The 23,862-nt window shown below is 49.7% G+C and overlaps 1 protein-coding gene across 13 annotated transcripts in view; it reads right to left on the bottom strand.

The window, feature by feature from the left end:
* ANKS1A (ankyrin repeat and sterile alpha motif domain containing 1A) overlaps positions 1–23,862 on the bottom strand; it is a 182,445-nt gene that overhangs the window by 46,488 nt on the left and 112,095 nt on the right. For all 13 annotated transcript variants that reach the window (XR_002345583.1, XM_021098223.1, XM_021098214.1 and 10 more), the window contains 1 exon segment: positions 19,531–20,120. Coding sequence is in view for 12 of the 13 variants with exons in the window: in XM_021098223.1 (XP_020953882.1) it covers positions 19,531–20,120 (590 nt within the window). In the remaining variant the exon portion in view is untranslated.

Raw genomic sequence — 23,862 nt, 5'->3', positions numbered from 1 at the left:
CTTTTCTGCAGTTGACCCTTCATGTCAGTCCTCCTGAGCCACATAGGTTCCTGTCTCTCTTTCTTGGCCCGACAGGAGCATGACTTGCTGTCCAATGTTCTGGGACCAAAGCTTAGGGGCAGGGGCTCCCTTTGGCTGGTGAGGAAGTGGGAGGCCACAGAAAGGCCCTGGTAAAGGGAGAGCAACAAGCCCTTGCTTCTCATGAGGCTGGTAGGGCGAGGTCACGTGCCTCTGGGGACTCCTGAGAAAACTCGCTCCCTATATGGGCAGCAGCAGGAGACGGCTGTGGGCTAGCAGCGTGTTAACGTACACAAGCACACTGCAGAGGCAGAACGATCCCAGGCTTTTCAAAACAGTCTCAGCGAGGACTGCCCTCCCTGGGAAAGCCCTGGGGACCCGCACTCTTGGGCCTGTTGGCAGGGCGTCTGGCAAGCTGCAGTTACAGAGCACATGAACTTTCTCAGGAGGCACACCAAGAAAAGCTGCACACAGGGAGAGGCAAGGCAGAAAAGTGGGCAGACCTTGGCACCAGGAGATCCCTGGGCCACCCCCCCTGCAAGGACCATCTCAGCCTTGGCCTGCACCCATATTCCAGAGTGACCACGGCCCACCATTCCAACTGTTTGGCACGCATTTACCACTGCCAAGAACTCTTCTCCAGGGCCCATGGGTGTGTGCCTCGGAGGGAGGGCCCTTTGGAAAATAAGTGGGAGCTACAGCCTCAAAACAATTTTAAGAGGGAAAGGTCAATCAGAGAAGCAAAGGAAGGAGTTCCCTGGTGGTCTAGTGGTTAGGACTCAGAGCTTTCACTGCTGTGGCCCAGGTTTGATCCCTGGTCTGGGAACTGGGATCCCATGTCAAGCTGCTGCTGCACACCATGGTCATCCCCCCCCAAAAAAATTACAGAGTCTATTTTTTTAAAAAAAGAAAGAAGCCAGGAGTTCTTATTGTGTCTCAGCAGGTTAAGAACCCAATTAGCATCCATGAGGATGCAAGTTCAATCCTTGGCTTCACTAAGTAGGTTAAGGATCCAGTGTTGCCACAAGCTGTTGCAGATGTGGCTTGGATCTGGCATTGTTGTGGCTGTGGTGCAGGCCAGCAGCTGCAGCTTTGATTTGAATCAACCCCTAGCCTGGGAGCCTCCACATGCTGCACCTGTGCCCTCCCCCCAAAAAAAGCCAAGAAAAGAGTGAGTTTATTCTTTTTTTTTTTTTTTTTTTTTTTTTTAATTTTAGGGCTACAGGTGTGGCATATGGAAGTTCCCAGGCCAGGGGTCGAATCAGAGCTGCAGCTGCTGGCCTACATCTCAGCCACAGCTATGCCTGATACTTAACCCACTGATTGAGGCCAGGGATCCAACCTGCAACCTCATGGATATTAGTCAGGTTCATGTCTGCTGAGCCACAGTGAAAACTCCGAGCTTATTCCTGTTTGAGTAAGACCCAGGACAATTATTTTTAATATTTCTTCTAACTTCATAACAAACTCTATTGTTGGCTATTTCTGCCAGCTTCTGTTTCCCAGTTTTGTTTGATATGCAATAACAATTTAAAAGGGGGCTGTGTGCTTATTTCAGATACAGCAAAACTGAGACAGTTTCAACTGTGTCCCCTCCTCACACAGTTCTGGGTTAGAGGACGGGGGTGGGGGTACAGTGGGAGGAAGGCAGCCTGAACAGGAGCTCCAGTCCCTGAGGGAGAGGTTCCTCAGGGTGATGGGGAGGCTTGCTGATGCTCTCAAGAGCCCACAAAGGGTCAAGGGTCCAGGATGGGCTCCTCCGCCCCACTGTTAACCTCATCTTTGTTTTTTTGGACACAGCTGTGGCATGTGCAAGCTCCCGAGACAGGGATTGAACCCAGGCCATAGCAATGACAATCCCGGATCCAGAGAACCTCGTCTTTTAAGATTCCACCTGTTACAGAATCAAATGCTTGAAAAACAAATGGACTGAGAGAGAGAGAAGACAGTTCAGACGAGGGAGCACAGTACTCAACGGCAACCATGATCGACAAGAGATTTGTTTTTCTCAAGTATCTCTGAGCTCAGGCTGTGCGTGTGTGCGTGTGTGTACATGTGTGTGTGTGTCTGCCTGCTTGTATACACATGCATCAGAATCTCAAATATGCTCCTACATGGTTGAAAATAAACAGGACGGCTCCAGTCAAAACTGTGAAAGACGAAACCTCTAACCTCCCCTTTTTCTCTTTATACTTTGCTCCCGGCTGGTTCCGGGATCGGCAGACTGGGTCCTCGGGCTCTCACCACTGCATGGATGGAAACGGAGGACGGGAAGGCGAGGGCTGCCCGAGGCAGGAAGCCACAGCCTCAGGCAGCAGGGCCCTGAGAGAGTATCCAGACGAAGCCGTTTTGCAGTTAAGGAAACAGGCACCGAGGCGTGGAGTAACGTAAGCAAGGCAATGACAGACGCAACACAGGGGCTGCCCCTTGCTCCCTGCCCCCTGCAGTTGGGGAAATGGCAGAATACGACGGAGCAGCCCTCGGGGAAGACACTCAAGCCTCCAGAGGGCTGAACCCTGACGGAAAAAGATCTGAGGCAAAAATGTGCCTTGTCACCCCTGGTTCTCTACCTCCTGGGGCACTTGCCTCTTTTCGGAAAACGGTTTCTGTGCAGAACACTGCGCTGTCCCACTTCAACAGGGGTCGCAGGGTGGTGGCTCTAAACCAGCAGATGTATAGGTTCCCCCTCACTGGGATAATGGGAATGTCACAGGATGCCTTTTCATCATGACAAACAAGGACTTTAAAAAATCAGTGTGATGGGGAATACCCTGGTGGCTCAGGGGGTTAAGGATCGGGCATGGTCACTGCCGCGGCAACGGGTTCAATCCCTAGCCAGGAACTTCCGCATACTGCGGGTGTGGCCAAAAACAAAAACAAAAAAAACTCAAAAAAAAAAAACACGATGCAAGTATGAGGGAGATCTTTGTGATGAGAGAACAATTCTGCATCTGGATTGTGGTGATGGTTGCAGGAACCTACATACGATAAAACCACACAGAATCACCCCCCCACACACTCACAACTGGTGGACTGAGAACAGGGTCTGTGGATCATACCAACAGCCACTTCTTGGTTCCGATACCATGCGGGAGTTACGTAACGCGTTACACCACTGGCAGAAACTCAGTGACCAAATAAAGGACCTCTCTACTACTTCTGCAAACTCCCTATGAGTCTGTAATTATTTCAAAATAAAAAAAATGAATAAAGACAAAAAATTTGCCATGACAACTCTGCTCTTTGTTTTATAAAAGGACAACTGAAATACAAAGGGAGGGTGGACATGATTAAAGGCGGTTGGCAACCAAACACCATCGGCACCACTGAGACACTCTTCAGTCAAAACTGGGTTGAGACTATCTGAGTAAGAACACAAAATGCTGGTTCCCTCCATCCTTATGGGCCTGGCTAGAAACTCAGTGTGTCACCAGAGCCACCCGGAAGGAGGCCTGGAGAGACTGGAGCACAAAGGTGGGGCAGGACAGGGTGCTATTTGGGGCTGGGGTAAGGGCAGGTAGGTGAGGGATCGAACCTGCAACCTCGTGGTTCCTTGTCGGATTCGTTTCCACTGTGCCACAATAGGATGTCCACTACAGCCATTTCTATGAACTGCTTTTCATTTGCCTAATTACTACCAGCGCAATAATAATCGCAGATAGGATTCTGTCGTGGCATGTTAACGATGACTAGAACATGAGGCAGTTCGTCCTGCCTTCAGTTAATGATGCGTGCTGACTGTGGTATTAGACGCTATCCTGGTGCTGGCTACAGTGTACAGCTCATTAGACTACTGGAATCATATGCAGCAAAAAAAAAAAAAAAAAAAAAAAAAAAAATAATCGCAGATATATTAAATGTGTCATAAAACTTGCATTAATTTGGTTACTAGTGTTACGCATCCCCACACTTAGTTCTCGTGTGCTTATAACCACGTGCCCCATTGCATAGTTCACTTGCAACTGGAGAAAACACGCCTGAGACCTACTCTTAAAAGGAGAAGCTGTCAGGGAGTTCCCTTCATGGCTCAGTGGTTAATGGACCCGACTAGTATCCATGAGGACGTAGGTTCGATCCCTGGCCTCACTCAGTGGGTTAAGGATCCAGTGTTGCCATGACCTGTGGTGTAGGTCACAGATGTGGCTCAGATCCCGTGTTGCTGTGGCTGTGGTGTAGATCGGCAGCTATAACTCCAATTAGACCCCTAGCCTGGGAACTGCCATATGCTGCAGTTGCAGCCCTTAAAAAAAAAAAAAAAAAAAGCAGAGCTGTCAAATTTTGGCAACCCAGTGGAATCAATCACCTGGGGAGCAGGCTACAGCCTTGGTTGCCGGGTTCCCGGAAGAGGGTGTCAGAGGAGAGGAGAATTCACATTCTAGCAAGTTCCCAGGCGAAGCGGATGCTCCTCTGCAATCACACTTTGAGACCGCTGCTTTAAAGGGCCATAATGAGGGAAAGAACCAACTACAAGGTCGAACTTTCTAGTTGGCATTTGCAACCGGAAAGGCTGACAGTCTGTCAGGAAAACAGGCGGCATTTTCTAGCACTCTAGATCAGTCGCTGAACCAAAATCAGATTTAGTATGCTGACAGTTTAAGCCAAAAAACGTAAAATTAACTCTGTTAATCAAATGAGTCTCAGGAGATTGAGGTTTGCTCCTTTGTTCAACCAGGAGCCAAAGACATCGCTAGGCAACAGAGGTTTGGGCACTGCCAAAAGTCTCGTGAGACTCTGTAGGTCGCATCCCCCACGGGCCTCGGTTTACTAACCTGTAAAGGAGACAATGCATATTTAGGGAAACTTCTAGCGCTGACATTTTACAATGAATCAAAGCAGTTATTGTGGCTCGAAGCAAAAATATTCTTCCTGGCTGTGGCAGTGTGATGAGAAATGTGGATAAGATCCTGGCTGTTCCAACAGGCTGACTGTGACAAGACAGGTGAAGCCCTGGCAGCAGTCCTGGCCCTGGTCAGTCCAATTTGAGTCAACGAATTGCCCCAATTAGAGGTGCTGCCAAGGTAGGTCAGTTCTATGCCCAAGAGCAACCCCAAAATGTAAAAGCACCCAGCACGAGATCCATGCTCATAACTGGTTCTCCCCTGATACATTATGACGTTTAATCACTCCAACTGCTGAAGGGAAAACTGGAGCTGCTCGCTAGAATTAAGGATGCTATGATAACCTCCTCAGCTGGGGTTTTAAATGAGCCTCGTGCTAACAGCTTGCCTGCTCTGAATGCAAAGCAGGATGCAAGTGGAAAAGGCGGGGCAGCCACCTGTGAAGGGCGGCTGCTGATGGCATGGCTCTATGTTTCTGAGAGGTCTGGCTTCTCAACCAACCTCCTGACGTGTCCCAGGCAACACACTGACCTTCCAGATTCCACGGGGAACCTGCGGGAAACGCTGTTTTACTCTCTCTTACAGATAGCGAGATGGACACCCAGAGATGACCACAGTTTGCTCAAAATCACCAGTAAGTCAGCTGGGGAACGGAGGACACCAGTTAGGCTGATTCCTGGCCAACCCAGGTTGGCAACAGCCAATCAGCATGTGGTGAGGCATGAGGGGGAACAAACTCAGTTAAAACATCTACCCTCAGACCCACGTGACAATGTGGCATTAAGGTGAAACAGGTGGAAAGAGTCCGGTGATGCTAGGGCCAAGGAGGGGCAGCATGGAGCTGGGGCACATTTACCCTCTGCCAAGCCAGGCCAAGGAAAAAGGCAATTCTTTTATATATAAACAATAACATTTTCGTCTCACGTGAGATACTAATGAAAACATTTTTGATGAACGCACACATAAAACTTAAGTAAAAACACTGAAGCACATTTTAAAGACAAGCCCCAGCCCCTCCTTCCAATCAGACCGTTGCCTGGACCCCTCCCTATCCAGGATTCAGGAGCCGAGGGTGTCCTGCACAGAAGCCACCCCACCCCTCAAGAGAAGGAACTATGTCCTCTACTTCCATCCCCTGCCCTCAGGTCCCAGCACAGGGCCTGACACAGAGCTGGCACCTAATAAATACCTGCTGATAAAGCGGGTGGTCTCCACCAGCCCGGACAGCCACCTGCACTGCGCCTGAGACCAGGGCTCCAGGGAGGCCAGCCAGCGCCTTTCCGCCTGGTACTCGTGGCGAAACGGTTCCTAAGTCAACCTACTCCACCTCCTCACAGGGTAATGGGTCCCCTAGGCTTACTACCGCCCGTGTACAGTGAGCTGCTTCCTCGATTGCTTCTACTACACCACCTCTGAGTGTCTGCAGCAGGGTTTATCTCATTAGGCTCTAGCATTCAGGAGCAAGGCTGTGCTTAGCCTACTTAGTCCTGCTGTGATTTCACAGCTGTCAATCATACTTCCCTTCGCCCATGGAGCCCTCACCTTTTAGGATGAGATTGCCTCTAACCACGCTCGCCTCAGATTTATGAAGTGGCATTTCCTTTGGTAGCTCAAAACTGAGAAGACATAGACACAATTACTAGAAGACTGGGCACCTAATGCAATGACACTGGCCCAAGTCATGCTAAGAATACAAAGACTTGGAAATGTGTTTAATACAAGTAGGAAGCGTTGTCTAAATGAAATCGAGTGAAGGGCACAGCCACCAACTTTGGTATACAATGCTTCCCAAAGGCAGCATTTCCCACAGGCCGGGTTGAGACCCAGTAAATGTCTGCTTTGCGGAATGACTGGCCAAAGGAACTGCGGGTGTTACCACCACTGGTGACTTCAAATAGAACACTTAGTGGAGCTCCGTCCCAGGAACGGGGCCTGGACAGGCTGTGACATCCAGCCTGCTCAGGTCCGTCAGTGAAGGCAAAACCCCTTCCAGGGCACTGAGAGCCACATCTTTGCATGGGCCCGGCATACTCAAAGGTCTGGGAGATTTCTACATCAAAATCTTTGTCAGCAGTGAAACAAACTCATCCATCACTAAGCTCTGGCCATAGACACTGGCAATTCTCAAATGGTTGCCCAGGATGGGAAAAAAAAAAAAAAAAAGCCGAATTTAATTGAACCTTCAGGAGGAATTTAGCACAGAGGAACAGCTTTATCTGAACTGGAGCATAGCCAGACCTCTGGGTTAATACCCCAACAGGGAGATTCATCAAGGACCTTAACTGTGGATCAGCAGCAATATTTCTGATTTTTTAAAAAATGGACTTTGGAAATTTTCCTTTTTATTCAAATCAATTCTGCCAGCACCATATATGTCAGAGATGCTAATTTTTCAGCTCTATCAGGTAAGTGCCTATAAAGCCTGTAAATGGTTTTAAGCACATGGATCCAGCTGAGGATTCGTTTCATTACACATACACTCTGCTGCTGCAAGTCCCGCAGACCTCCAGGGGCAGACGGCGCTACCTGGGTGGGAGCGGATGTGTTAACCGAAATACAGGGGATCAGTTTGGTTCTTTTTCTCCTCGCAGTCTAATCTGAAAAACTGGGGGCCAAGAACTGGCCAAACCCATTTCTGTTTTTGACTTAAATACATGATACTTGAAAGTGGAAAGAGCTATAATACCCGCTGTGACATTTGTGCAAGGGGGCTTTTATTTCTGACTTTCCTTATAAATGTTAACTATTTTACTCATGAGGGGAAGTGGCAGGCAGTAAGCAGAGTTGGCTTAAAACTTATTTGGCATTTAAATGTAAAACTCAACACCCCCATCTCCAAATTAGAATGTTTTAGTAAAACATTTTCGACTTAAAAAAAATGAAGGGGGGGCTCATCTATCAAATTAAGTGAGAAATCCATAAAACACTGGTCATAAACCGCTCCTGAAATCCATAAATTTCTATGCTCCCATCTGGAAGCAAATTATTCTGCATATTCTCTAGAATCCCTTAGTTGTGGTATAAAAGGGCAATTCTTATTACTAGAGAATGAAAAAGAAACTAAAATTCAAGATTTATGGGTGAACTGGAGACAGACGTAATTATTCCATCTCCCTCAGGAAGAAAAAGAAAGATAACCAAGCTCGGTCCTCAGCCACCCAAACCTTGAGCCCTCTGTGTGACCGCGCCAGCGCCACTCGAAGGCCTCGACATTCCGGCATCCTTCCGAGGTCCTGAATCACTGACACATTTCTGAGCGTCCCTTTTGGGCTGGGACGCCTGTGGGGGTCGTAAAAATGCACTGTGATGACTATCCTTGAAACATCTTTAATCTGGTTAGGGAGGCAGGCGGTGCAGCAAAACCCAGTACCAACAGTGCCCTGAAGTGCAAATCCGTGCCTGGGGAGAGACGGCCTCTGCGCCTGTGCTGTCTCAGGCCGCTGCCCTCCTGGCCCTGAACTGGCCCCGCTCCTCACCGCCGCCGGCGGGCGCCTCCCTACCTCTCAAGCCACTTTATTCTTTTTCTTCAAGTGTACTTATCTGGTTTGTGACAATGTTTTTTCTTCCTCTTTTTCTTTTTTGGCTACCCTACAGCATATGGAGTTCCCAGGGCCAGGGATCAGATTTGAGACACAGCTGGGACCTATGCAGCAGTGACACCGAATCCCTAACCCACTGTGTCGGGCCGAGGTGCAAACCTGCATCCCAGTGCTCTGGAGACGCTGCCTATCTCATTGCGCCACAGCTGGAACTCCTTTGGTACCTTTTTTTTCTTTTCAGGCTGCACCTGCGGCACATGGAATCAGAGCTGTAGCTGCCGGCCTACGCCACAGCAAATTGGGATCTGAGCCACATCTGCGACCCATACCACAGCTCACAGCAATGCTAATCTTTAACCCACTGAGCAAGGCCAGGGATCAAACCAGCGTCCTCATGAATACCAATCAGGTTCTTAACCTGAAGAGCTGCAGCAGGTGCTCCCTCCTTCAGTACTTTTAAATATCAGCCACATGCATGTATTATAACTCAAAGAAAAAAAAAATTCCCAGGATATAAGAATTTCGTTTCCAGAGTTGGCTTTGTAGACTCCTACCCACAGTTGGCTATGGAGGTTGAGACAAACATCCCCTCCAAAGGCACAGAGACAGCTCAAGGCCTCGGGTTTGCCCCCAACCCCCACCCCCTCTACCACAACACTCCGAGTTCCCTGGCATTCTCTCCTGTCCACAAGCCAGCACAGAGGGCTTGGCCTTCCCCTGATGATAAACCTCCCAGGCTCGTCCACCTTCTGCATGTCAGTGAGGGAAGCTATGTGCCCAACGGCAAAATGCAGGACAGCATACGCCCCGCTGCATCCCAGGAACAAGGCACTCACAGGGGGATGGGGAGGTTCAGCTGAAAATCACTAGCTCCAGAACATTTACACAAACCACGCCATTTCAACTGAGTTTACAACAGCTTCCTGACTGTTTAAATCAGGGCAGGCAAGAACAGACTGCCAGACAAATTGTCATTTGGAGGCCCCTAGTGAGCTTAGGCAGTTTTCCACCTGTCCACATAGATAAACAGGCCGCTGTGAGTAATGGACAGGTGGGCCCTGTGGCGCCGGAGCCTGGGCCATTAGCCCTGCGAGCAAGACAGAGCAGGACGTCTGGAAGAGAGAGCTCAGTGCTGCGGCAGGGGTCTTGAGGCCACAGGCTTTCCTCTTACCCACTGGCTACTCAGCTGGGAGCATCAGAAAGAAGCATCTCTGCAAAGAAAGCAGGACAAGGGAAAGTAAAGGAACCCCAGGCAATGAGGGAAGTGTCCGTGAAAACACAGAGCTGAGAGATAGGAGATGACACTTTTTTTTTTTTTCCTGGCTGCACCCATGGCACACAGAAATTCCTGGGCCAGGGACTGAAATCGTATCACAGCAGTGACAAGGCTGGATCCTTAACAGCTAGGCCACCCGGGGACACTGGATCCTTAAAGCTAGGCCACCACTCACATCTTTGAGGGTTCTAGCACAACACTGGCATCCAAAAAAGAGCTCTGCGTGGTTGAGGGTCGCAGACGCCAAAGGAAGCCCAAGCAAAGTCCAAGTCAATTGCTTTCCAAGGGTCTCACATACGAAAAAGCCTGTCCCTCGCTAGCTGGCCAGGTAATTACTCAGCTGCCACTCTGGCCACACAGCACATCTCTGAACAAAATAAACTTCTCTGGGGCTTATTCATTTCAAGGAGGAAAAAACACAGAAACATAGTTGCCTTGTGAGAACGTAATGAAGCCAGCCTGCTTTGCTGCACCCCATGGGAGTCCATGGGAGCCAGAGGTGGTGAGGGCTAAAGCAGCGGCAGCAGGTCAGCTGGGCAGCTTTACCAGGAAGGAGAAGATCAGAGGCATCAAATCACTTGGCATCTCAACCTGAACCAGACTGAGGCCTGCATGCATTACCCACATACTAGCCAGGCAACCACACCCCTGGGCACGGTGAACCCCTAGGCAGACACGCCAGATGTAAGTAACATACCTGCCACCCAAAGTCCATAATGTCTGAGGCCAGCAGCATTTCACACACTAACTGAATGTCATTAACTGGAGGGGACCTGTGGTCTTGGCTCCCAAGAAGTAGCACTGAAGGTTGATTAGGCCACCCACCCTAAGATGCCTTTCAGGGCATCAGCAAGCTCCCCTCTGAGTTCCAAACCCACGCTCAAGTGTCCTGACTCCTTGAACACCCTGCAGCTGTCCTCCTCTCACAAGATCTGTTTTCAGCTTGCAGGCCATTTTCTGGTCTAAATAATTTTGAATTCCCTTCCTTTTGCCTTATAATCCTGGTTTTTAGATTTTATTTTTGCTTTGAGCCTGTGAGGCACCCACGGAAATGTATTTCTTAAGACAATGGCCTAGAACCCAACCCCCCTGCAGAACCCACCAGGATTATGATAAGGACAATGATCAACTTTGAGAAATTCTTAGAAATTCAGATTTCATTCTAGTTCAATAGCTAAAAAAAATGTGTGTATGTATAGAGGCATGTGTATACATGTACACAAGTATGTAGGTGTGTACATACCTAGGCAGGTACGTATAAAAAGTCATCTGACACAGCTTAACAGAAAAAATCAAGGGGAAAAATGAGATGAGAAAAGCAGGTGGCAATAGTGGCGAAAGAGAAAGGAAGTTTAAAGTCAGGTAAGAAGGTATATTTGTAAGATAAAGCAAGTGTAGAATGGAATTTTTTTATTGGCGCAATGTCGTGTTGGTGTCATGTGAACAACAAAGCATTCAGTCATACACACATCTGTCTACATGAATACCCATCTCTCTGTCTACAGGCAGAGACGGGAATTTTAAATTTCTCTCACAGGAGAAGTAACTGCATACAAACAGAGGACGCTCAGGCGCTCTCTCAAGCTCTGCCAGTACCTGCCTGGCTCCCTTTCTCTCCTCTGAGGGGTCTCCCCAGGCTGTCCCCACAACTGTGGTCCCAGGCCTCACCCTGCCCTATCCCTCTTCTCAGCTTTATTTTTCTCATTAACCCTCTTACCAGCAACTAGCACACTACCCATCTGACTTACTGTATTCTTTTGGGTCTCTTTCCTCGCTAGCCTTCTAGAAAGTTCCAGGAGGCAGGGGATTTTGTCTGTTTTGTTCACTGCTCAACCCCAGTGCTTAGAACAGTGCCTGGAACATAGCAGGTACGCAACAAATTAGTTGAATGAATGAATACTGAAAATAAAAATATACCTCAGTTTTATATTATTCCCAATTATGTGACAATACCTCTACTTGCTTCTCAAATATAAGTATTAAACTAACATAAAATTAAAAACTATTTCCTAAATTATATAAAATCACTTAGTCTGTATCCTACTGATGCCCTTACTAGGGAAAAAAAAAAAAAAAGAGATACAAAACCTGAACCAAAGTATATAAAGGATGTCCCAGAAAGTGTTTCCTTCTTTGATTCTCAGCATTTATATGCACTGGAATAAAAAAGCAAAGTGTAATAAAACAAAAAAGAGGAAAAAAGAAATTCTCATCTTGCTAGGCATTTTACACAGAGCACAAAGGCCCTACATGGTGCCTGATGGCACAGCTAGAAAGGACCAGGTAGTCTGTGAAAGGACCAGGGACAGATACTATGGGTGGTGGCATGTGGTGGGGGGCTAACACCACGAGCAGTAAAATGTTCTGTAGAATATACCAGTGGGTACACCCCAGCAAAAACAGTAAAAAGAACAGAAAAATCCTGGTGGAGAAGGCTAAGAATGAAAGGCCTCTCCTGGAGTTCCCATTGTGGCACAGCGGAAATGAATCTGACTAGGAACCATGAGGTTGCAGGTTCAATCCCTGGCCTTGCTCAGTGGGTTAAGGATCCAGCATTGCCGTGAGCTGTGGTGTAGATCGCAGACGCGGCTTGGATCCCGTGTTGCTGTGGCTCTGGCGTAGGCCGGCAGCTACAGCTCTGATTAGACACATAGCCTGGAACCTCTGCATGTCACAAGTACAGCCCTAAAAAGCAAAAAAAAAAAAACAAACAAAAAAAACCCAAAAACCACAAAAAACAAACAAAAAACCAAAAAAACCCACAAACAAACAAACAAAAAAGCTTCTCCTAGTGCCTCAGTGGGTTAAGGAACTGGCATCGTCACTGTGGTGGTGCAAGTTCTATCCAGGGCTCAGAAGCTTCCACACGCCAAGGGCTCGGCCAGAAAAAGAGAAAGAAAAGTCTTGATGCCACCAGTAAAAATAGGAATGAAGAGGAAATAGACATGAGAAAAGGAGGACGAAGGTAAAAAGAAAGAGCGTGGATGAAACGGGGAGAAAGAGCAGAGAGGACATAAAAGAGATGAAAATAAAAAAGCATGATAAGTAAAAAGACAGGAAAAGCAGCAATGAGAAGCACAGAAAAGGAGTTCCCGTGGTGGCGCAGTGGTTAACGAATCCGACTAGGAACCATGAGGTTGCGGGTTCGATCCCTGCCCTTGCTCAGTGGGTTAACGATCCGGCGTTGCCGTGAGCTGTGGTGTAGGTTGCAGACGCGGCTCGGATCATGGCGCAGTGGAAATGAATTGACTAGGAACTGTGAGGTTGTGGGTTTGATCCCTGGCCTCACTCATTGGGTTGGGGATCCGGCGTTGCTGTGAACTGTGGTGTAGGTCACAGATGTGGCTCTGATCTGGCGTGGCTGTGGCTGTGGCGTAGACCGGTGGCTACAGTTCCAATTAGACCCCTAGCCTGGGAACCTCCATATGCCTCAGGTGCGTCCCTAAAAAGCAAAACAACAACAACAACAACAAAAGAGACCAGGAGAGAGGGCAGGGGGTCAGGGTGGGACTGAACACACAATCTTCCTCACTAGCCAACTGCAGGGCCAGCTTATTCACCACACTGTGCTGTTCCTTCCCTTAGCACCCAGGCCATGGAAATGCCTGTAGATATGTATATTTTTTAATTGAGGCTAAAAAAATCACTTGGGGGAGTTCCCGTAGTGGCGCAGTGGTTAACGAATCCGATTAGGAACCATGAGGTTGCGGGTTCGGTCCCTGGCCTTGCTCAGTGGGTTAACGATCTGGCGTTGCCGTGAGCTGTGGTGTAGGTCGCAGACGTGGCTGGATCTGCGTTGCTGTGGCTCTGGCATAGGCCGGTGGCTACAGCTCCGATTCAACCCCTAGCCTGGGAACCTCCATATGCCGCGGGAGCGGCCCAAGAAATAGCAAAAAAACCAAAAAAAAAAAAAAAAAAAAAAAAAAAATCACTTGGATTTACCAGCTACAAAGGCCAAAATTGTTCATGCAGGACTGTCTATAAAAGAAACATGAAAAGCAAAGCAGGAGTTCCCGTCGTGGCACAGTGGTTAACGAATCTGACTAGGAATCATGAGGTTGCGGGTTCGGTTCCTGGCCTTGCTCAGTGGGTTGACAATCCGGTGTTGCTGTGGCTCTGACGTAGGGCTCCAATTCGACCCCTAGCCTGGGAACCTCCATATGCTGTGGGAGCGGCCCAAGAAATGGCAGAAAGATAAAAAAACAAAAAACAAAAAAAAAGCAAAGCCAAGCCAAAACATCCTCAGTATTAACTAGACTCTCACTTAAATTTAGAGGTTCTAGGAGAAATCCTGTATATACCCAGAAGCAATGTCAACAGACACTCCAGGCTCCAATCTGCTCCAGAGTGTCACATTCTTTGGGGAGGGGGGGTGTTGCTCAGCAAAAATGACTACACAGCCTGCCTGTTTACATGGCAAAGAACAAGGCGTAAGGCAGAGCTGATGTAGAAAGTTTAGCCATCTTCCATAGAAACTCATGCCCAAATCTCTCTGTTTTACATTTAAGACATTCTTCTTGCACACTCAACCCTCAAGGGTTAAAAGCAACTAAAACCTCTGTGGAATTGAACCAATCAGTGTTTCTCTTGATGACATCATGCCTCCAACTGGACAGCTTGCTGGAAAGGGCGAGGTGTCTGGGACCTGGCCTGGAAGGGGGCCCTCCTGGCTGCGGCCACTTCACGGCTCAAGGAGGGAGGGATTCAAGGGCCAAGGGTCCTCTCAGCTACTATCTCAGACGAAACCAGGACATTCCCCAAATCCCTGACCAGAAATGATTTGTGCTTTGTACAAAATGCAGACAAGCCATGTCCCTGCTCTTCATCCATTTCTCACTAGTTTAATATTTATGAAAGTTGATTATGAAACACAAATTTATCGCTTAAGCCTTCAGCCAAATTCTAAAGGACTCAAATGTTCATGCTAAGCAGACAAGAGCCTTCTGCGGTTTTCTCTTTCCTAAGCTTCAATCTCATTCAAAGGCAGGTGCATGAGAGACCTATCTGACTTTTTATATGTTCACACCACAATCTGACCTGGAGCTTATTTTTGTTCTTCTTGTGTGTTTACTTCAGACGTGAGCTGTCGCTGTACGTGTCCCTGGGGGTGCACTGCGCAGGACAGAGACGGGCAATATGGGTAGGAGGTTACTACCCTAGAGTTGGAAGTGGGAGAAGCTTCAAGGTAACTGATGAATTTTCCTGCTTCCCAGCACCCTGCATATCCATGCCTTCTGGTTCATCTGCAAATGAAGATTAATTCACAATTCCATGCGAGAGCCATGTGCACTGCTCCAGCACACAGCCATCTACGCTTGCTTAGAGTGGAGAGAAACCGTGCTGGGCATGTCTGGATCACTCAGGGTCCCTGCAGGAGAAGAATGGCATATTCGAACTGGGGAACTGAAGGAGCTTCATAAACAGATTATTTATACAGGTTTGGGTAGGGGACAGAGAGAGTAACCGGGATAGGATCTGGTCAGAGCCAGAGCCCCAGGCCCAGAATACAGAGAGAACAGCTATTGGAAAGGGTCTCTCACAGGCCAGGTGGTCTTCAGTGGAGGGACACAGCCAAGTCAAGATTTCCTTGGCCTGGTGATGCAGTCCACACAGGTCAGCCTCCTGGGACACAGAGGTAGGGAGAGAGGGTAGGGCACATGGAAAACTGGAAAACGCCCTACACAGGGTATAACAATGCCCCCCACGCCCCCGTTTTTTTTTAGGGCTATACCTGAGGCATATGGAAGTTCTCAGGCTACGGGTTGAACTGGAGCTGCAGCTGCCGGCCTACACCACAGCCACAGCAACATGGGATCCTTAAACCACTGAGCAAGGCCAGGGGTCAAACCTGCATTCTCATGGATACTAGTCGGGTTTGTAACCTGCTGAGTCACAACAGGAACTCCCTAACAGTTGAGGAATCGTTTAAAGAACCACAAACAAACTTTATGATACAATCAGGGAACAGAATACTAGGCTTCTTAGGCAAATCCTGCAGGACATCATTTATATGTGGAATATAAAATACGATACAAATCAAGTTATCCGTAAAACAAAAACAGACTCAGAGACATAGAGAACAAACTTGTGTTTGCCAAGGGGGTGAGGAGGGGGGAGGACTGGGAGTTTGGGGTTAGCAGGTGCAAACTAGTATATGGTGAATGGATAAACAACATGGTCCTACCGGACAGCACAGGGAGCGCTCCTCAATACCCTGGGGTAAACCATGATGGAAAAGAATATGAAAAAGAATATACACATAGGTATAACCAAGGCACTTTGCTGAACAGCAGAAATTAACATATTGTAAATCAACTTCAATAAAATTTTAATTAAAAAAAACTATACCTTTTAGAATGAGGATCTGACTCTAGATCTTACTGACAATGCTGCAGTGAGATGTCCATAATATGCAGCAATTAGGTAAGAAAAGCAAATTATAAATCAGTCAATGTACTAGTCAAATTTAGACCCCAAATTGGAGTTGTAGCTGCCGGCCTACACCACAGCCACAGCAATGCGGGATCCAAGCCGCATCTGCAACCTACACCGTAGCTCACGGCAACAGCGAATCCTTAACCCACTGAGCAAGGCCAGGGATCGAACCCGCAACCTCATGGTTCCTAGTCGCATTCGTTAACCACTGAGCCACGATGGGAAATCCTGGAACACTTTTAATTTAAAAGCAAACTCCATTCCTTCCTTGTTGCCACAAGTATAGCAGAAAATAGGGAGACCGGAGTGTCACTAGCAGATATTGTCTTAGAGGGTCTCCCTAACCAGGCCACCTTGTCCAGGTTACTCAACAAGGGCCACAGGAACCCGCCGTGAGGAGCAGGCTGAGTTTGGAGAAAGGGAGTTGTGCCCCATCAGCTGTGCGCGGTCCCCAGCTATATCCAGAGTCAGCCCAACACCCACGCCATCAAGTCCGTAGCCAGTGCCGGCGGTGACGGAGAGGAGTTCGTCGGAACGATAAACAGTATCGAGGGCTGCGGAGTGCCCTCTAACCTCTATTCTCTCAGGGAGCTGGCCAGAAAGGCTCATTAATTTCTCAAAGAACAATGGGGGGTGCCTGCCCTACTTTCCGGGCTCTGGGGGCTTTTCCATCCCGGGTGGGGCAGAGGGCTTGGGCTCTACTGCTTCCCGCTGCCCTGCCATGGACCGTCCCCTCAGTGCTGCCCTTTTAAGTTCTGAAGACACTCTGGGGCCCAACTTTCTCTCCAAAGCTCTAGGCACGATAATAATATTAATACCGACATATTAGGTATTACACAGGTTAGGAACCACGCTGGGCACTTGAACATGTATCTAATTGGTACAAACACAGCTTTGTCTGCCAGTTTCACAAACAAGTAGGACAACGCCGAGGCTCCCCGGGCCATCTGCGGATGACGGTGGACCCAGTGGACTCTGTGCTCCTTCCCCGAGCAGCCTGGCCCACTCACACACAGCTCCACCTGTGCTGGGGTCACAGCCGCCCAGGTCCCTGGAGCCTTCCTCTTCCTTCCAGGCCCCAAGGTCAAGAGCTGAGCTAGGCCCAAGCTCCTTCACTATAGGCCCGTCTACATCCTGGGGATCTTTGGAGGACAAAGGGAAAAAATGGTCAAGCACAAGACAGAGGCAAAGCAGCCTTCAGGCACAGGGCAGGGGCGGGGGTGGGGGCGGGGAGCGGCTACTAAGACCCTGCTTTAGGGAAATCTGCTCAACCTTGTGTTTAGGGCCCACCAGTGGGGGAAACTCTTCAGCGAGAGATATCCACAAAACCTAGTACATATGACTCAGAAACAATGCTGAAGGATTACACCTAAAGGGCTCCGTTAATGTTTACTATGCAAGCAAAGATTGATCCTCTGAATTCTTTCCAGTAAGACCTCAATTGCCTTTAGCTTTTTCAAATTTAAACTAAAACAGTGCTTCTGGCAGTCAGCCACAGGACAGCCTGGCCCAGGACACCTAGACCTCCAACAGTCCTGGGTTCACTGTAGCCACCGGCAATCTCTACCCGCAAAGGAAGTCTCGGCCTGTGAACCTCCTCTCACTAAGATGCCAAGAGACCACTGACGAACCAGCCCAACTTCGACCAAGCAGGGCTGTGCCTTGGTGATTTCATGTTTCCTTTGCAGGAGGACATGGTGGAGCCCACACCGTAGCGTGGCAATGCAGCATGACGCCCTACCGACCTCCTGGGGTACAGGATGGGCTCAGGACAGAGCCATTCATTAGACTGGGAAGGCTATCCTCTATCCAGCCCATTTGAAGGATTCTGACACACTGTGTTGACCGCAAATCAAAGACTCACTTCTCAGCCTCAGTTCAAGATCCTCTCACTGTCTGGTCCAATCTCACTTTCTGCCTGGATTTCTTATTCTCTTAAACACCACACTCTATAGAAACCAATGATCTAAACTCTCCCTGCTCCATGCCTTTGCTCATGCTGTTCTCTTCACCTCAATGCCCTTTCTGCACCCCAGCAGCTTCAATCCGGTTCTCTAATTCAATGTCTCTGTGACCTTTCCCGAAACCCCGCTCCACCCTCTCAGACCCCAGGTCTCTGCCCACCCAACCCCGCTGAGAGTCTTCTCTATTGACCCCCTCTGCCATGTGAGAGAGGACTGTGTTTATCTTACACTTAAGCTGCCTTATCCTACGCTTGGCTATAAGTTAGTACAACTCTGTATTGAAAAACAGGTGGAGCTCACCTTCCTACAAACACCCACCATGCTCTCCCAGGGCCCAGGAGCTCTGAGTGCAAAGCAACCTTCCTTAAGCAGCCTACCATCTGGCAGAGGCTTGCCAACCTAAACAGTGAAAACCTTCTATTGTACAGGATTTTCCTGTCCCTGTCCCTGGCCAAACAGAGTCCTGAGCCTCATCTTATCTGGAGATGAGTGCTTTAGGAATTGCCCCCATCCTATTCCCACTGGGAATGGGATTAGCTTTGGTTTATGTAACTTTGCAGCTGCGACCTGAATGAGCAGGGCAGGGCACTTAGCCTGGGATTGTTCAAATGGATATGTCAGCTGCGGTGGTCCCCTCCTCTCTGAGAGCTAAATTCATCTCTTGCAAACGTTCTAGGGAGACAGTCCAATTCAAAGTCAGCCTTCTCCTGGCCAGAAGCCTGCAAGGGTAGTCCTGTAACATTCCTCGGGTGTTTACCAATCTGTGAGAGACACATTCTTCTGCTCGTGTCACAGGTCACTGAAAAAACATTCGGACACATATATCTAACTATTCTCTAACAATGGTTATGAAAGGAACCTGGACCTCAGACTCCAAACGTTTTCTCCTCACTCATCTCTCTGTCCTGACTGCCCAGCCCCTGCCCTGCCAAGCTGGATGTGGGATGGGCAGGACGCTTCTGCCAGGAGAACATGCAATCTTCCGGGGAAACACAGCAAGAGGAATCATGGAGCAGCGGGAAACAACACTCTCCCTCTGATCCCCTTTCAGCAGCTTCTCCCAAGGCCCTCCCCTAGCCTGCCCAGCTCTCCTCTTCCTCCTGCAGGCCCTCAGGAGGTGTTCCAGCTTTCCCGAAGCATCTTCAGCATGAGCCCGGCTCCCACAGTGGGCTGACGGGATCCAAATATTTCCAAGCAGCATGTCATTCCTAGGAAGTGCCCCTCCCTGGGCCCTGCTCTGCTGGGGCCCCCACCCTACAGATTAACCAAGAGTGGACCTGTCTTCCGCCAGCCAGGCAGGAAGAGCCCCTGCCATGGATCCCTGGGGCCTGCCCCCCTCACGGCCGTCAGAAACACTCTGGTCTCCATGAGGAGGAGCCAGGAGACCCTGGCCCACGTCTTGGTCCCAGGAGTGGGCGCACAGCAGAGCCCGGGGGGCTTGGCCTGTCCCGTGGTCTTACCTCATCCCACTCCGAGGCAAAGGAAGGCGACTTCTCCAGCCTCTTCTTGCCGATGCTGCAGTTGGATAAGGACTCGCTCCGGCTCCCCATCGTCGCGTCCTCTGTGGGTGAGCAGGTCAGCAGATCAGAGTCAGACTTGGACAAGCTGCGGCTGAGTTTGAGCTCCGCTTTGGGTCTGCTGGTGGGAGGGGCTCGGCTTCTGGCCCCGCTCCGGTCTCCTTCTTCCTCGGCACCGCCAGGGCGCGTTGATGCCGTGCGAGGCAGAGTTTCGGGATGTGTCTGGCGGTGGGTGGTGGGCAGACTCGTGGGGTAGCCCGCTCTCTTGCTCTGGTCCAGCACACGGGCCGGGGAGGCCCCGGCAGCAGGCACGCCCGTCTCCTCCAGCTGCATGCTGGCCCCGGGGCAGGCGCCCTGTGCGGGGGACCCTTCTGAATGGCTCTGGCCAGGGGCTGAGAGCAGCTGGAAAGGGTCCTGCCCCACCTCGCACACGGGGGAGGAGCCGTGGAGGAGACCTGAGAACTGCTCAGGGACCTGCCCGTCCTGGCCCTCCGCAGAGTCCTGGCTCCGGCTGCCGCTGCTCCGCCTGCGGTCTTGGAGTGGACGGAGAGACAGAGAAACACAAAATTAAACGTGGCAAAAATCAACAAAGTTCCAACGCAGCGAGCGTACAGCTGGCCGAGCAGAGGAATTCAGAGGCAGAGGGAAAAGAGAGGCTGGACAGGCTGGGGAGAGGCAGGGGGAGAGAAGAGGACAGAGGAAGGAAGAAAACAGTTTCATATTGTTCTTAATGTCCAATTTGTGCCCAAAGTCAGAGATTTATGAAATTCCAAACACTGGCCTGATAAACGCTAACTGGCAGCGCTCTCGCTGTTAGATTTCTGTTAACGTTAAGGACTAGACCTTGCTATAAAAGGCGAGAAGAGGTGCTAACTGCATCCTCCACAAGTGAGGGGAGAGAGAGTGAGTTCAAAGCGAGAGAGAGAAAGTGAGAGAGGGAGGGGGCGGGAGGGCGCCAGCCAGCAAGCACGAGGCGCGAGACTCACTCCTGGAACATCTGATACATTTCCATGAAGGCCAAGTGGTATTTAGAGCCGCCCGCCCGCCCTCCCTTCCTCTGGCAAGCGGCACCAGAGAGAAAAAAAATGGAAGTCATGGTCCACAACCTGCGCTTCTGGAATTCCTTAACCCAATGTGCAAAACAAAACAGAGAGAAACAACTGCTTCCTTCCTCAGACGGGGGCGATTCCAAGTTCCACGCCTCATCCTTCCTTCCTCAGGGAGCACAGGCTTCTCTCTCTTTTTTTTTTTTTGGAGAATGTGCACATCTCACTCCTTTCAAAGCCTCCCAGCTGCTCCTATTTGTTTAAGTTTAACTTTAGTTGATCCACTGAAATCAAAATGGTCTGATCTGTCAGTGCCAAGAGACACGTGCAGTTCTCTCAGGCCATCCTCATCTCCCAGCTACCACTGTCCCCTCATCCAAGGTATCAAACGCCTCTGCCCTGAACAAGCATAAATAACTGACCAAATCAGAGTCCAACATCAGTATCACCCCGGGACACCCAAGGGCTCGCTGTGCATTGACTCCCAGACCCACTAGAGATTTAAACCCACGTCAGCAGGCTAGGTAACAACCCTGCATCCAGCACGAGCACACACTCCAACAAGACTAATAATCAACTGTACTTTCTCTGAAAGTGGAATCTCTGGGATATGCACCAGATGATTCCTCAATCTGCCTAAAGTGCCCCAAACTGTTCATGAGATCAGAGAATCTTGGAACCCAAAGGGTCAAGTTCAACTATTTTTGCAAATGAGAAATCTCAGGCCCTCAGTGGTCTGTCTGAGGTGGGGCAGTGGGGGTGGAGAAGGCATTAACCCAGGCGTCTGGACACCTGGCTCTGGTCCTGGCTGTGCTGCTCTTGCTGTGTGGCCTTGGCAGTGATCTCAAACTTTGCTGGGCTTCACTATCTAAAATAAGGAGGTTGGCTGCGTGGTCCTTAAAAACTCCTTTTATGATCTGCTAGCGATGAGAATCCAAGTCTCCACCACCCCGGGCTGGCTCCCTTCCCTTTGGCGGTGCTAGAGAGCCCTGCCTGGGGGCCTCTCCCAGACTCCCTCTCACCAGGTGGCTGCAGCCCCCAGGACCCTTCTTGGAGTTCAATTCTGCCACTGAACAGGCAACCAGGCGGAGTGGGGCGGGGGCGGCATCCAAGCACAATGCTGGTGTCCCAAGACCATGTCGAAAGGACCCCAAGCACAAGCTTTCCACTGAGCTTGTCACCTGAGGTCTCAGCAGGGATGTGGCTCCATGCTGCCCACCCTCTTGGAAGGACCGGTTCAGTCTCCACAGCTCAGCTCTTGGCAAGTGTGCAGAGGCTGCAGAGGGGGTAGCCAGCTAGCTCCGCTTCACGGCTCCGATGGCTTATCCACAGGAACCTAGGAGGATGAACTTTGGCATCTCCTTCCGCTACACTTGACTGCTTGAGGACTTTCACACCCCAAACTCGAAAACCCTGCACCCCAAAGGCCCAGTTCAGAGCAGTGAACAAGCACTGAACAGCCTGAATCACATCTCTAGGGAAGAAGTGATGCGTGCAAGAGAGTTCCACACAGCTTAACTCAGGCCCCAGGAAGCCCCAACCTCAGGGCTCTGAAGACCACAGAAGACAGCTGACAGCCTGAGCAGAGCTGCCTTGTGCTGCTGCTCAGTGGGTCCACGTGACTGTCTAGGGGTGGGTCAGGCCAACAGGGCTTGCTAGGAGAAGCTGATGGGGAGTGTCAGCTGACGTGCAAAATTTGCCACCTCTAGGACTATATCCTTTTTTTTCTTGGCTGCACCCGCAGCATGTGAAAGTTCCCTGGCCAGGGATTGAACCCTCGCCACAGCAGTGACCTGAGCTACTGCAGTGACAACACTGGATCCTTAACCCACTGAGCCACATGGCAACTTCCCTCTAGGGCTATGTTCTAATGGCCAACTTCCTACAGATTCTGGCCCACAGGGCCTTGTCCTCTGACTGCATTTGAACACAAAAGAGGACTTTGGTAACAAGAATACAGGCTTCTATTCCTTGGCATCAGCTTCTTAACAATTTTTTTTGAGGAGATGGGAGTCCAACAACAGAAACGAATCTGACTAGCATCCTTGAGGACCCAGTTTGATCCCTGGCCTTGCTCAGTGGGTTAAGCATCCAGCACTGCTGTGAGCTGTGGTATAGGTTGCAGAGGCAGCTCAGATCCCGAGTTGCTATGGCTGTGGCACAGGCTGGCAGCTGTAGTTCAGATTCGACCCCTAGCATGAGAACCTTCATATGCTGCTGGTTCGGCCCTAAAAAGACAAAAGAAAAAAAGAAAAACACCACAGTCCAGAACTGCGAGCCCGCCGGGCTCACACTGCCTGGGTGGACCTCAGAACCCAGGCCACAGGGAATGTTCTGACTGTTGCTGTGGGAGCCAACAAAGAAGGCCCTGTCTACCAGCCACGCACTCAATGAAGAAAGAGAGACAGATGCCAGGAGCTCAATACCAGACAGATGCTGGAGGAAGGAAGTGGGCAGAAAGAAGGAGTGGAAACTTGCGGAAGGAGGAAATATGTGAAGGGCAAGAATTTCTGAGGGTCATAATCCCATTAGAGAAACCACGAGTGGGAAAAGATCTACTCAATGGTCCTTTTCTTCTGTAAAGTTGGGATAACACTAGGTCTCTAAGGGATAAGGTGTTAACAATACAACACACTGATCAAAAGCTGGATCTTGAGCAAATTACTTAACCTCCCTGGGCCTGGTATTCTCTTCCATAATTTCAGGATTTTGTTTTGTTTGTTTTTTTAGGACAGCACCAGCAGCATATGGAGGTTCCCAGGCTAGGGGTCGAATCGGAGCTGCAGCTGCTGGCCTATGCCAGAGTCACAGCAACGCAGGATCCGAGCTGTGTCTGCGACCTACACCACAGCTCACAGCCACGCCGGATCCTTAACCCACTGAGCGATGCCAGGGATTGAACCTGTATCCTCACTGGATGCTAGTCAGATTCGTTTCTGCTGAGTCACAACAGGAACTCCAAATTTCAGGATCTTGATAATACTTATTTCACCACGGATTGTTATGAGGATTAAATGATCTGTGTAGAGCACTTAGAACCATGCCTGGCACATGCCAGCTCTCAATAGATGTTAACACTTGTAATTATCCTCCACACAGGATCCATCACAACTTTTTCTTCCCTTTTCTGGCCACATCCACAGCATGCAGAAATTCTGGGATCAGGAAGCAAACTCAAGCCACAGCAGTGCCAATGCTGGATCCTTCACCGCTGAGCCGCCAGGGAACT

This window comes from Sus scrofa, chromosome 7, assembly GCF_000003025.6.
Source record: "Sus scrofa isolate TJ Tabasco breed Duroc chromosome 7, Sscrofa11.1, whole genome shotgun sequence".
NCBI classification, from domain to species: domain Eukaryota; kingdom Metazoa; phylum Chordata; class Mammalia; order Artiodactyla; family Suidae; genus Sus; species Sus scrofa.
The sequence above is the reverse complement of the archived record's forward strand: the minus strand, read 5'-3'. Positions and strand labels throughout refer to the sequence as shown.